We start from the raw sequence: 14,424 nt of genomic DNA on the forward strand, positions 1-14,424 counted from the left end.
GTTTGGAAGCTAGACAAGCCATACCTGAGTGGGCAAGAGTAGTTGTATTTTATTGGGAAGTAGCCCGAAAGAACCTTTCATACTCATCATCTCCTCCCCAGATGCACTAGTAGATGTAGAAGGTGCTTAATCAGTCTGCTGGGTATCAACTGCATCACCACCACTTCCTATTGTTGCATGATTGGCCCATGTAGAAGGATGTCCATATAAATCATAACAAAAATTAACAGTGTGTCCTTCCATCCCACAATGTGTACACTTCTTAGGCCCATAATTGCGACCTCTACCATGACCTCTCCATGAGTCTCGACCTCCATTACATCCACCACAACGGTGCAACATAGGTCCTCCACGACCTCCTCCTCTATTTCAACGGCCTCCCCCTCTCATCACTTCATCTATTTGTGATTTGAAAAACCTACTAAAAAGAAAGAAGAGGTTTATTGCTGTCTCTTTGGTTCTCTTACCAACCAGAGAATATTATTGAATTCCTTACCACCAAGAGTAAACAATTCTGGGTAGTTTAGTCTATTCATCTTGTTTTATGTTAATTGTTTGCTGTTCTTCTGCCCACAACTAGAGGCAGTAATGTGATTGTATGTCTAAGGATAAGCATATAATATTAATATAGTTGACCACCTAGGAAGGGTTTATTCTTCTCTCCTCTTCTCTTCTCACATTCTTTCTCCCTCTTCTTTCTCTCCTCTGTTCATACAGATCTTCCTAAACCCAAACTGAACCGAACTAGGTTACGTGGTATCAAAGCACTAGGAAGGGTTCTACTAAAATGGAATCTTCCTTCTACAAGCTGTGATCTCCTTTCTAGTGGTTCTACAACTCTTGGTTCTGTTTTAGAAAGACAAAACAAAGACTGCAGAGTGTGACAAACTACAAATAAACCAAATAGTTTGGCTCAATCTGAACCGTTTGGGTTATAGATGACATGTATCAAATTAAATGGCAATAACTACATACCTTGGGGCAAGTTAGTTGAAGCTTTCCTTAGGGCCAAAGGGAGGTTAAAGTACATAAAAATGCTAGATCAGCAGCCAATAGTAACAAGCATAATGAGTGGGAGCAAAAGAATGGTCAGATATGACATGGTTGTGGAATAGCATGGAACCTAAGATCAATGCTAATTTTGTATTCATTGACACAGCCAAGGAGATTTGGGAACATGTTCAGAAAATGTACTTAGTAAAGGATAACATTACACAGGTATATCAGCTGTACCAAGAATACTTCCAGCTACAACAAAGAGATAGAAGTATAGAAAAACTAATATGTCAACCTTAGAAGTATTTGAAATAAGCACAATACTTAATGTCTAAAAGGATAAGTATATAATAGATCTGGCAACCTGGGGAGAGTTTATTCTTTTCTTCTCAGATTCTCTCTCCTCTGTTCATACAGGTCTTCTTCCTAAACCTAGATTGAACCAAACTAAGTGACACTTAATTTTCATAGTCTAAAGAACCGTATTTCTCAAACATATCTGCACATGATCTTACCATCGTGCATGTTAAAAAAAGGAACCATCAAGTGGGCCTTTAATCTGCATAGGTGACTCCCACTCCTTCCCAAACAAGAACAAATGTTCCTAAATATTGGTGACAAATGAGTGGGAAGATTAGTAGGTGATGGTTAGACCCACCAGTAGTCTTACAAAGAATACACACTTGTGATAAAAAGAAACTCATAAGGACACCTCCAAATGCATCACCCAACAAGTGTCTCTTATACATTGATTTCACACATTGAACACTGATATCTAATTCACAGAGGCAGACTCACCATTGACCTTCCAAATAAGATACACATGGAATAAAAGATATCCATAGGACGCCTGCATCATTTCATAAGTGTCTCCTATACCATAATTTCACACAAAGGCACCAATAAAAGTTCATCTTCATCATATTCAGAAATGGGGAAACCACATTGAGTACTTCAGGTTGATAAAGGAGGGTATAAAGCAACCTCCTTGAATCTCACCTAACAATAATTGCATGAAACCTTACATCATCAAAGAGAATGCCACAAACAATACTTCCCATAAAACAATGAATTTTACAATGTCGATGACTATTCAATGATTGCCACAATTATGGGTTTGTGTTGGCCTTAATGTCACAGCACACAGCTGTAGGAAAAGCGGTTGATACAAGTTTCAAATGATTAGAACTTATGAGTATGTACAGGGAGAACTGCTAGCACAAGTTCACAATGACTAGAAAACACATGCCACAAACTCTTGGAGTTTATTCACAGTAGAATAAAATTTCCATTAAAGAAAAAAAAATACACAGGAAGTATAAAGACTTTTCATCCCAAACACCTTTTAAAAAGCAACACCAAACCCACAAGTCACAACAACAACACAATTTAAATTCTCACCTAACATCCCAATACCAAGGCCCACTACTATCTACCCTCCCATCTGCATCTGATTCTTCAACCCCCACAATTAACCTGAAAATAGAAAAGAAAAAATGCACTTGTAGATATGAAAACAAAAACAAGGCATGACCTAAATCTTAGACCTAAGAGTAATTCACCCACCACCAGCAACCACCTAACACAGCACTCTTATCTGTCCAATCAGAGCAGTATCTTGCTAAAACAAAACTAAACTTCTCAAAAGAGCCAACTCCCAACCTCCTTAATCAACCAATTCATCCACAGTATAATGTCCAGATTGCATCATGGATTCCTCATATATGGTATCAAAATTCTCATTTTGCTATCTTATATTTTGCTAATTAAAAGCTTTTATTAATTATGAGATTAAAAAAATAAAAACAGATATGTCTAAGAAGTTCCAAGGACCTCAACATGTAGGCTAGCACCACTACCTATCCCTTCTTTCTCATTACATCCGATCAAGTTACAAATACCCCCAAAACATTTGAGACCTATTTTCACCCCTTGACTAGCCATTGCATCTGCCACTGAAGTTCAAATTCTTAATTCTAGTTCAATAAAATTTTCTTGGCATAAATCCTCTCCACCCAGGAAGAACAGGCCTAAACTCTTGCATGAACTTCCTTTTCAACCACCTTATTTTCAATTATTTCTCTACTAGTGCTATTGATGTGGTGAGGTGATAAGTGGTGATTTTGGATTCCCTAGTCAATGCAATGACCACTCAATTCATAGGTGCTGACTAGTCGGTCACAAAAAAGTCCGAAATATAAGATATCGATGAACCTCATATCTAAGCTAATATAGACTACAAATATACAATAAATCAATGATATAGAGCATATAGTTCATAATCTTTATTTATAAAATATAGAGAAGGTGAGGTAGATAGGCAAGAATAAGAAGTTATAGCCTCTGTTGTTCAAAGAAAGATGCAACTTTGACTATTCAGTGTGCCTGTCCCTTTGCAACTGTACTGAGTTGCAACTCCAGCTCTTTCATTATATGTTTTTTATCATCTATATACCATCAACCAATCATGTACCATAAAAAAAAAATCTTAAAGCAACTAGCATGTATGTACCAAACAAAAGTATATATAGCCCTATTTTAAATAATTGCAGATAAACACAAAAAAAAAGTGAACCAGTTTGTATGACCCTCAATTGACTAGTCAATGACTTGTTGACACGAATACCACTAAGAATAAAAGGAAATTTCTATAAAACAGTTGCAAGGCCAGCTATGCTATATGGAGCACAGTGTTGGACAGTCAAGAAAAAACATGTCCAAAATATGAGTGGCAGAATGCGATGGATGAGTGGAAAAACTATAAAGGATAGGATCAGAAAATTTAGTCATTTAAAGGAAAATAGGAGTAGCTCCAATAGGTGATAAAATGAAAGTAGAATAAGATGATTTGGTCACTTGCATAGAAGACCATTAACAGCACCCATAAGAAGTGATTTGTTGCAAGATGAAGGGGCTAGAAGGGCTAGAGGTATACTAAAAAGGATATTAATAGAAGTAATAACAAATGATTTAAGTGCCAATAATTTGACAACGGATATGGCATTAAACAGAACGGAATGGCGAAACAGGATTCATGTAGCCAACCCCATATAGTTGGAATAAGGCTTGGATGATGATGATGATGATACCACATATAAAACATACAGCAATACACTTTAAAAAGAACATCTTCTAAATTTATAAATCTATATGCTATATATAATGAGAACGTTAGGGGTAAAAGCCATTGAACATGATGTACAGTCACATGGGGATCTTTCCCCTCCTTTTCCATAGTATTAGTGTAATACAATATATTATACTTTGCCTTTTATCAAAAAAAAGGTCATCAAACATGTTATTCATATAAAACTTTGAGGTTTCTTTTATTTCCATTTTGGTAGTTAGAATCTGTAAGTTAGAGGTAATACGTTGAACATCATCAAACATTATGTGGGTAAGGTCTAACTCCTTTATAAGTAGGATCTTTTAAAATCCTCTCCCCCCCCCCTTCCTAAAATCCCTCTCCCTTACTCATTTACTCTGAAAGATGATCCTTAATCAGTTGATGCAAAACATCCTACATAAGTAATTAAAGAAAAAGAACAAAAGAAAAGGAGAAAGGAAAATATATAAAAATACAATGTTAGAGCCGGCTGTACAAGGGTAGTACAGTCCTTTTATGTTTAGTTATATATGTACTGCTCTGCTGATGTGGCTCTCACTTAAGTGAGGCCACAATGGTAATCCTTGTATATCTTAGAACAGTATAAATAAAAGAAGGGCCAACTAGAGGTTTTGAGTTTTTACTCGCTAGTTCGGCTGTGACTTTTCTCCTTTTTCTTCTCTTTCTCCTTCTCCTTCTCTCTCTCTCTTTTCCTTCTCTTTCTTCTGATCTGAACATATACAAACATCTAATCTGAGTTTTATCATGGTATCAGAGCCATGATAATCAGTTCAGATCAGTTGTCTCCTTTTCTCTCTGTTTTGCGCATTCCTCTCTAGGGTTTTGCAGAATTCTCATTGATATTTAGAGAGTTTTCCAGAAATGAAGAAAAGGACTGGTCGTTTTCTCCTTTAGGGGGTTTCCATGCCTCCAATGAGTGCAATTGTTGTGGATTTGTGTGGTTGGTAGAAAACCCTCTACTCGCAATTCGAAGAGGGCTGGTTTTGTGATGGTGACAGTGCAGACTTGGTACCCTCTACTCGACAGGTATATGATCTTCGAACTAAGTTGTGGTATGTAGCAAGTTTCTTTTATATGTTGCAGAACTGAAAATATTAGTTGTGAGGTGTGTTGTGAGGGTTTCTAATGCTGACAGTAAACGGCAACAGTAGCGCTGTTGCTAAAAGTGGTGAACAGTTGTGAATATTATTGCTGAAACAGTGGTGAATAGTTGTGAGTGTTGCTGCTGAAACCTAGTACTAGGAACCCTAGTGGTGTTCAGTCATTCGTGTGGAGTGTGGTGATTTATTAGGGTAGTAGAGTAACAATTTAGTGGTACAACCTCCCACTGTTTTTTTGTGCAGTCATGGGAGACAGCAGTGAATACAAATCAAGTGTGATGGTGTCTTCTGATTATCTGAATGTACAGATGACCTCTATAAAACTGAATGGTGAGAATTATGTCCCTTGGGCTAAGTCTGTTGAAGTTTTCCTGAAAGCCAAAAATAAAGTGAAACATGTGAGGGAAGATAAACCCTCAATTGATTCTCCGGGATATGATGAATGGGAGTAGGAGGATGCTCAAATTATGACTTGTCTATGGAACAACATGGAGTCCAAAATTAGTGTAAACTTCATGTTTTTAGATACAGCCAAGGAAGTCTGGGATCATGCAAGGAAACTATATTCTGGACAAGATAACACTACTAGGGTTTACTAACTGTACCAAAACTACTTTAATCTGCAACAAGGGAATCAGAGTCTTGAGGACTATTATGCCAATATGAGAAATTTACGAAATGAGTTGAATGTTTATCATCCTCTTACACCTGATGTCAAAATTCAGCAACAACAAAGAGAGCAGTTGGATGTGACCAGATTTTTAGTAGGGCTGAATTCTGAGTATGAACCCATAAGGGCACAGATATTAGGTGGATCTACTCTTCCCTCTCTTGAAGAAGTGTTTGCTCGTCTTCAGAAGATTTCAGTTGGACCCACAGAGACTTCCACTATGTCAGATAGGTATGCATTTGCAATTACGAGAGGGGGAGGTCGTGGTGGTAGAGGAGGTCAGCATGGTCGTGGTAGTGGTGGTGGACCCATGTATGGTCGTGGTGGTGGTCGTGTTGAAGGATGAGACTCAGGGGGAGCTCGTGGTAGGGGATAGGGTAATACTCAGAGAAGGTGTACTCATTGTGGTATGGAGGGACATACTATCAACTTTTGCTACGATCTCCATGGCCCACCTTCAACCTGGGTGAATCATGCAGCTGTAAATGGTGGTAGCTCAAGACAGGAATCTCAAGTCACTGATCAGATCCCCACTACATCTACAAATACTTCTAGAAAGGAGATGGTGAGTGTTTCACGGGATGAGTATGAGTGGTTCATTCAGGGTACATCTCAACAGAACACAGCTACCCTTGCACACACAGGTACGGTTTGTCTGGCATCCACATCTTCCCGTTGGATTATAGATTCTGGAGATTCCAATCATATAACCGAAACTCCAGGTGTGTTTTCATCCATTTCTCCGTCCTCCACTTCCCAATCTGTTACTCTTGCCAATGGCTCTACATCAGCCATATGTGGTGTTGGTAATGTTGACACTGACTCATTATCCCTCTCCTCAGTTTTATATGTTCCCAAGTTTCCCTTTAACCTGATGTCTGTGAGTAAATTGACTTGGTCTCTTAATTGCTCAATAACTTTTTACCCTTCCTCTTGTGTGTTTCAGGATGTCAAGACGGGGATGAAGATTGGTGGAGGGCATGAAGCTGGTGAACTGTATTATCTTGATGGAGGTGGTTCGGCAATAGCTCTTCAGTCATCTCTCTCCCCTCATCAGTGGCACTACAGACTTGGTCATCCATCTCTTAGAGCTCTTCAGTTACTTGTTTCGTCATTGCATCGTCTTTCTAATTTAAATTGTGAGTCGTGTCAGTTTGGGAAACATCATCGTGTCTCCTTTAGTCCTAGAGTTGATAGTCGTACATCGAGTCATTTTTCTTTAGTCCATTCGGACATCTGGGGTCCAAACAGAATAGTGTCTTATAATGGTTACAAGTACTTTGTAATTTTTGTTGATGATTATTCAAGGATGACATGGCTTTACCTTATGAAAGAAAAGAGTGAATTGTTTTCTATCTTCTAGAAATTTTATGCTGAAATTCGCAATCAATTTGGTGTAAATATTAAAATTCTTCGTTCTGATACTGGTCGCAAGTATTTTTCCACACACTTTCAAGAATATTTGGAACATGGCATTATCCATCAAACCTCATGTACCTACACCCCTCAACAAAATGGGGTGGCTGAAAGAAAAAAAAAAACATCACCTTTTGGAAACTACTCGGTCCCTCTTACATCAAATGAATGTCCCCAAACCCTTTTGGAGTGATGTTGTACTCACATCTTGCTTTCTTATTAACCGCATGCCCATGTCTATCCTTGAAGGCCAGTTCCCTTTCTCTGTTCTGTTTCCCACGTTGTCTCCTTTTCCCCTTACTCCCAGAGTTTTTGGATGTGTGTGTTTTGTTCATAATCTTGGGCCTAGAATGGACAAGTTAGATGCTAGATCCACTAAGTGTGTCTTTCTTGGCTATTCCAGGACTCAAAAAGGGTATGTGTTATAACCCTCGTTCTCGGCGTTCTTTTGTGTGTTTTGATTTTACATTTTTTGAGTTTGTTCCTTTCTTCTCCAGGTCGGCTACTTCTTCTCCTCTGTTGCCATCACCCCCTCTTCCAGTTCCTATTGAGGATCCCGTTCCTCTTGTTCCGGTCATGACCTAGTCTTTGCCTCCAGTGCAGTTACCTGAGAGAGGACCACCTATCTAGCAAGTGTATACACATCGTCAAGCATCAGCTCCTCCCCTAGCTTCGTCACCGTCGACAGATCTGGCAGTTGATCCCACCCCAGCCCCAACTCTAAGTTCTGACCTTGATCTTCCTATTGCTTTGTGGAAAGGTAAACGCAGTTGCACTCTCCATCCCATTTCCAATTATGTTTCTGTATCTCACATTTCGGCTTCCCATCGACAGTTTGTTTCTATGTTATCCTCTGTCTCTGTTCCCAATGATGTCCAGGCAGCCCTCAATTCTCCAGGGTGGCACCAAGCAATGGAAGAACTCTCGGCCCTGACTCGCACTCATACGTGGGACCTCACTACTCTTCCTCCTGGTAAACATGTGGTCGGCTGTAAGTGGGTGTACACGGTTACTTACCTGATGGAAGTGTTGAACGGTTGAAAGCTCAGTTAGTTGCCAAGGGTTATTCACAGCAATATGGTACACAGCACCTTCTCTCCAGTTACCAAAATTGGGTCAGTTCATGTTCTGATTTCTCTTGCCGCTATGTTTGATTGGCCCTTGTTTCAACTTGACATCAAGAATGCCTTTTTACATGGTGATCTTCTTGAGGAGGTGTACATGGAGCAACCACCAAGGTTTGTTGCTCAAGGGGAGGGTGAGAAGGTCTATAGACTTAAGAAGGCTATTATGGACTTAAACAATCTCCCCATGCATGGTTTGGGAGATTTAGTGAAGTGGTGAAGAAGTTTGGAATGAAACAGTGTCAGGTTGACGATTCCGTATTCAGCTATGAATCAAATGCTGGGAAGTTCTCTTGGTGGTATATGTAGATGACATTGTTATCACAGGCAGTGACAGACCAAGAATTGACAAGTTGAAGACTTACTTGCATGATCACTTCCAGACAAAGGATCTTGGCAAATTAAGATGCTTCCTAGGGATAGAGGTTGCAAGGTCCAAGAATGGTATTAATCTATGCCAGAGGAAATATGTTCTTGATTTGCTAGAGGAAATAGGGTTGTTGGGTGCCAGACCAGCTAAAACACCTATGGAACTAAATGCTAGATTGGGTAGTGATACAGGTGAGGAGTTTGAGGATCCGGGAAGGTACAGAAGGCTGGTGGGTAAGCTTAATTACCTAACCATCACTCGACCTGATATCTCATTTGCGGTCAGTGTACTGAGTCAATTTATGCAGAACCCGAGAATCCCACACTGGAAGGCAGTCCTAAGGATTGTGAGGTATTTGAAGGGTGCTTCAGGTCGTGGTTTGTTGTATAAGAGTGGAGGAAGTCTTGAGATAGAGGGATACACGGATGTTGATTGGGCCGAGTCCATATCTGACAGAATGTCCACTACAGGGTATTGCACTTTTCTTGGTGGGAACTTAGTGACATGGAAGAGTAAGAAGCAGACAGTGGTAGCAAGAAGCAGTGCAGAGGCTGAATATAGGGCTATGGCTCACACAACATGCGAACTGGTGTGGTTGAAGCATCTACAAGAGGAGATGGGATACTCGATTGACACTCTATGTAGCTATACTGTGATAACCAAGCTGCAGATCATATCTCCTCTAATCCAGTGTTCCATGAAAGGACGAAGCACATAGAAGTGGATTGCCACTTTGTACGTGAGAAGGTGCTTAGTGGAGTGATAAGTACAGCATATGTGAACACAGGAAATCAATGGGCAGATCTGTTTACCAAAGGGTTGAATCAGGGAAGAGTGGACTACATATGTAACAAGTTGGGACTATATGACATATACTCACCAGCTTGAGGGGGAGTGTTAGAATCGGTTGTACAATGGTAGTACAATCCTTTTATGTTTAGTTATATATGTATTGTTCTGCTGATGTGGCTCTCACTTAAGTGAGGGCACACTGGTAATCCTTGTATATCTTAGAAGAGTATAAATAAAAGAAGGGCCGACTAGAGGTTTTGAGTTTTTACTCGCTAGTTCGGCTGTGACTTTTCTCCTTCTTTTTCTTCTCTTTCTCTTTCTCTTTCTCTTTCTCCTTCTCCTCTCTCTCTTTTCTTTCTCTTTCTTCTGATTTGAACATATACGAACATCTAATCTGAGTTTTATCATACAACTATAATTATAGTATAAATTAGATATATGAGCCAATAAAATGCAAGAAATGAAACCAATTGAGACAAGTTGAAGTCACATCTGAAGAAATAGACATTGAAGAACCACAAAGTGCCATTACCTCTGCCTGAATATACTGAACCTCTTTTACATGGAACTCAGCATTCTCTTTCTTTTCTTCATTCTCAAGCATATCTCGAACTTCATTTGCCCAGGTATCCTTCAAATTTTGATTCTTATTGAAAGCTGTCAAATCAATGTCCCCATCCGGTAAGTAGGTCTTGAGGGGTACAGACCCAAAGGTGAATACCTGTACAAAATTAAGAAACAAAAAGAAAGCACAATTACTTGAAATGCAACAAAATATCTCAGAAAATGGGAAAACAACGTGCAACTTGCTTGAAAACTCTAAACAAAGGGAAATCTATCAAAATACAAGGGGGGTATTGTAGCATAGGTGGGGGTTTGAAACAATACATTCAAAAAACCAATAAAAATTTCTGAGGAGCTAAACAAATGGTGAAACAGGACTCATGCAGTCTACCCCATATCATGGAAATTAACCTTTCTCAAGGTCAGATATAGATAAACGATTATCATTTTTTTTATCAATCAACGATCATCATTTTCTTTTGATAATTAATAGGGTATCATTTCATTAATATAAACAAAGATATACAAGGAGAGTCCAAAGGGGTAAAAAGACCCCTAAGTTTCAGACATTATAAACAAGACCAATACAACTGCTCCCTATTTACCCCTTGCTTTGCTAAAGAATCTACCAACCCATTAGCATCCCTTGGAACCCACTGAAAAGTTATTTCATTCCCCTTAATAACCATTTGACCTTCTTTACCACATCTCGATAAGTCCAGGCTGCCTTCTTTTCATTCTTTAGCCAGCCTTCCCAAATTTAACTCTTTTGCTATTTGTACCCCACAAAGCACAGCAAGCAATTCAGCTCTAGTGGAACCACCTAGACCAATAGGACCCAAGAACAAGGCTGTTATAATCCCATCATTTATCTAGTGAAACCACCTAGATAAATGATCATCATCATCATCTAAACCTTTCTACATGAATCCTGTTCCGCATTCCATTCTTTTTAATGCAAATTTGTTGTTAAATTATGGGCCATTAAATCATTTCTCACTACTTCAACCCATGCCCTTTTGGTCTGCACCTAGGACCTAGCTCTTCTAGCCTCTTCAACTCTAACAGGTCACTTCTTATTGGTGTTGTATACAGTCTTCTCTGCAAGTGCCCAAACCATCTTAATCTACTTACCCTCATTTTATGACCTATTGGAGTTACTTCTAGGTTCCTTCAAATAAGTTTGTTCTTTATCCTATCCTTTCTAGTATAGATAGATAAATGTTCATATTTCCTTGTTAACTGTTGAATGCAACTAAACTGTTATTTTGCAGCCCTCATATTAATCAGATGGTCCTAGATTTTTCCTTTTGATAAGTGTCAAAGTGACAGCCTAGATTTTCCTATTCAACCATTTTCTTGCTATTGTGCTTTTACATTCTATAAAGCAACAATTTGTCATCCAAATTCAGAGTTACCAGAACATTTCAAAATAAACAGATCTAGCCATGCCAACACTTGCATTTTACATAAAACAAAACAATGTAGTCAGCACACCTAAACAAGGCATCACAAGAAAGGAGAGACACGATAAGGAATCAAAACTCGGCATTTTGATTCTAAAAATATTTCTTTAATTTCCATATTTTAAAATTATAAAATTATTTAATTAAATTTATGCAGCACCATGTCCTCTTGCCATGAATTTTTGAGCTTGACACACCAGATACCCATGGACACCTGAAGTCTTATATGATAAGATTAGTAGTTTCTGTTGTTTATGTGGTGATACCTTACCACCTGCTAGGTTGTATGTCTTTTTTTATCAATATTGTAGGTCTTTTTTTTTAATGAAAATTTATATTTACCATAAAAAAATCTATAGCCAAGGTAACAGCAACAAATTCATTGTGGTGGAAATATAATTCCTACTCTAGACACTCATTTTTAACATATGGTCAAAGTTACAGGTCCCAGAAAAATTGCCCCTTTTCAAAACAAGGGATCAAAGGAAAGGAATTTAAGAAACTGGTGCAGCTGCAGTGTTGGTATCTTGGCTTGCCAAATATAATCCTTCGTGAAAACCTCAAAGAAAAACTTTGGCAAGGATAAATAACATGACAAAGCCAAGGGGTTGAACAAGGTAAAGCAAGCACTAAGATCAGACTCCAAAGGAGGACCACTAGCAGAATCTACTTTTTATCTGTAAATTCTGAATTTGGTTAGTTATGAATTTATCTAACCTAGGCCAGATTTGATGTCTTTTCTCCCACTACTTTTGTAGGAATGTGTTTAATTGGGCTAAAGAGTTGCAATAGTTTGAAGTGCCTTACTGAAGTGCCATTAGAACTTAGGGAACTGAAGTTGAAACTACAACATGTTTCTTGTAGTCCTAGGTTTAGGGGCAAAACTTGTTCTTTTGCCTTCATTTTGGTGTAGTTACACAAGTTTATCAGTTTCATGTCAGGGATAAATTGACCACACAGTCAGGAGGAGGTCCCATGGTGCATGTTATTACCTATTGGCATCATTACAATTGATGAAACCAACAAAGGATTAAATACAAAATTAAGCTTATGGAAAATTGACTTAGAAACAAGAGGTTTTAAAGTAGGACTAAAACAGAATATATGGCATGTAAATTTAATAACAATAGGAGTACAAATCAGGGTACACTTAATATTGGTTTGACAATCCATAAATCATAATAAGAGAGAGATTGAGGAGGATGCCGCCCATAGAATTAGAGCAGGTTGGGCAAAATGAAGGGGTGCATCTGGAATTTTATACAATGAAGGAATACCAGTTAGATTAAAAGGAAATTTCTATAAAACAGTCTTAAGGCCAGCTATGTTGTATGGAGCAGAGTCTTGGGCAATCAAGAAACGACATGTCTAGAAAATGAGTGTGGTAGAAATGTGTATGCAGAGATGAATGAGTGGAAAAACTAGAAAGGATAGGATCAGAAATGAAATCATTTGTAGGAACTTAGGAGTGGCTCCAATAGGTGATAAAATGAGAGAAAATAGACTAAGATGGTTTGGTCATGTGCATAGAAAACCATCACCAGCACCCATGAGAAGAAGTGATCTGTTACAAGTTCAAGGAGCCAAGGAAAAGATCCAGCCATAAGACCATGGGCAAGCAGCCACAGCCCACATGCAAAACAGCCCAACATTAAGCCCATTCCAGCAATGAGAACCAGCTCAAGTGGGGCCCCATACATATTCTCTCAATCAAAGATTTGATACTCTTGCAAAACCTCTCAAAACTGTGACCAGTCCACATTTGGTCCCCACCAGATGATGGTTTCACTAAGTTGAATTTTGATGGAAGCAGTGAAGGTATCCCGGGCCCTTAAGGTAATAGGACCTCTATTTAGGGATGAGGTAAGGGAATGTTATTGCTCGATATACAGGCCCTATTGGAGTAGGTGATTCACTAAGAACCAAGGTTGTGGTGGTAATGGAAGGGGTAAAAAGGGCAAAGGAGTTAAATATAAGAAAATTGATTCATTGCTGGTCATAGGCTGGCTTCAAAAAGAAGAGAATGGAATTTGGAAGTTTGCCAATGAAAAAAAGAAGTTTAAGTGGCTGACCCAGGGCTTGGAGATAAAGCTACAGTGGGTTAAGAGAAATGCAAACTCTTTTGCGGATGCACTTGCTAAACAAGGGGTGGGAAGGGATGGCCTTCTTTGGGCAACGTTGTAATTTTCTTTTCATTCTCAGGGAGGGTTAAGAGATTTTAACCCTCCCCTTGCTTCCTTGTAACTGATTTCTAATTTTCTAATAAAAGTTCTGTTATTAATCAAAAAATGAATACATTAATTTTGAATTGCTCCAGAAAGTTTTAAGGTTTGGTGCTCACTCCAAGCTTATGAAGGTGTTAACTTCATCTCTAGGTGCCAATTCCTAGAGGAACTTAATGGTACTGGCTCCAATAGGACCTAACTGACCTATCTATTGTTTCCTACTGTTAGTTTAGTTCTTGTTAAATATTATTCTATTAAATCTCTGTTCCAATATTACAGGTTTGCTTTTTTATGATTCTACATTCTTGCAATTAGAATTTTCTCTTCAACTGTTTTCAGACCTCTTACATTCCATCTGTCTTTCCCTTCTTTCCCTTTGCAATTTTCTCTACTACTAAATTTCTGCAATCTTCTCTAGATGGCACAGCAGCCATTCTCACTAATTATGTTTTTTTTTTTCCAAAACTGTAAGCACCATTTGAGCCCCTGTTTACTCTAGTTCCATTTCTGTTTCACTGGGTTAGTGACTATTCCATCTCTTTCAGTTCTGTCCACCCGACTTTTCAAAGCAATT

At 38.6% G+C, this 14,424-nt stretch overlaps 1 protein-coding gene across 3 annotated transcripts in view; it reads right to left on the bottom strand.

Annotated features, from left to right (window-relative positions):
- LOC104600345 (uncharacterized) overlaps positions 1 to 14,424 on the bottom strand; it is a 44,833-nt gene that overhangs the window by 27,532 nt on the left and 2,877 nt on the right. For all 3 annotated transcript variants that reach the window (XM_088895434.1, XM_010263235.3, XM_010263236.3), the window contains exon 3: positions 10,128 to 10,316. In XM_088895434.1, the coding sequence (XP_088751560.1) occupies positions 10,128 to 10,316 (189 nt within the window). The remainder of the gene's footprint in view (positions 1 to 10,127; positions 10,317 to 14,424) is intronic.

The sequence above is a fragment of the Nelumbo nucifera genome, chromosome 1, assembly GCF_055504915.1.
Source record: "Nelumbo nucifera cultivar China Antique chromosome 1, China Antique-T2T, whole genome shotgun sequence".
Classification (NCBI taxonomy): domain Eukaryota; kingdom Viridiplantae; phylum Streptophyta; class Magnoliopsida; order Proteales; family Nelumbonaceae; genus Nelumbo; species Nelumbo nucifera.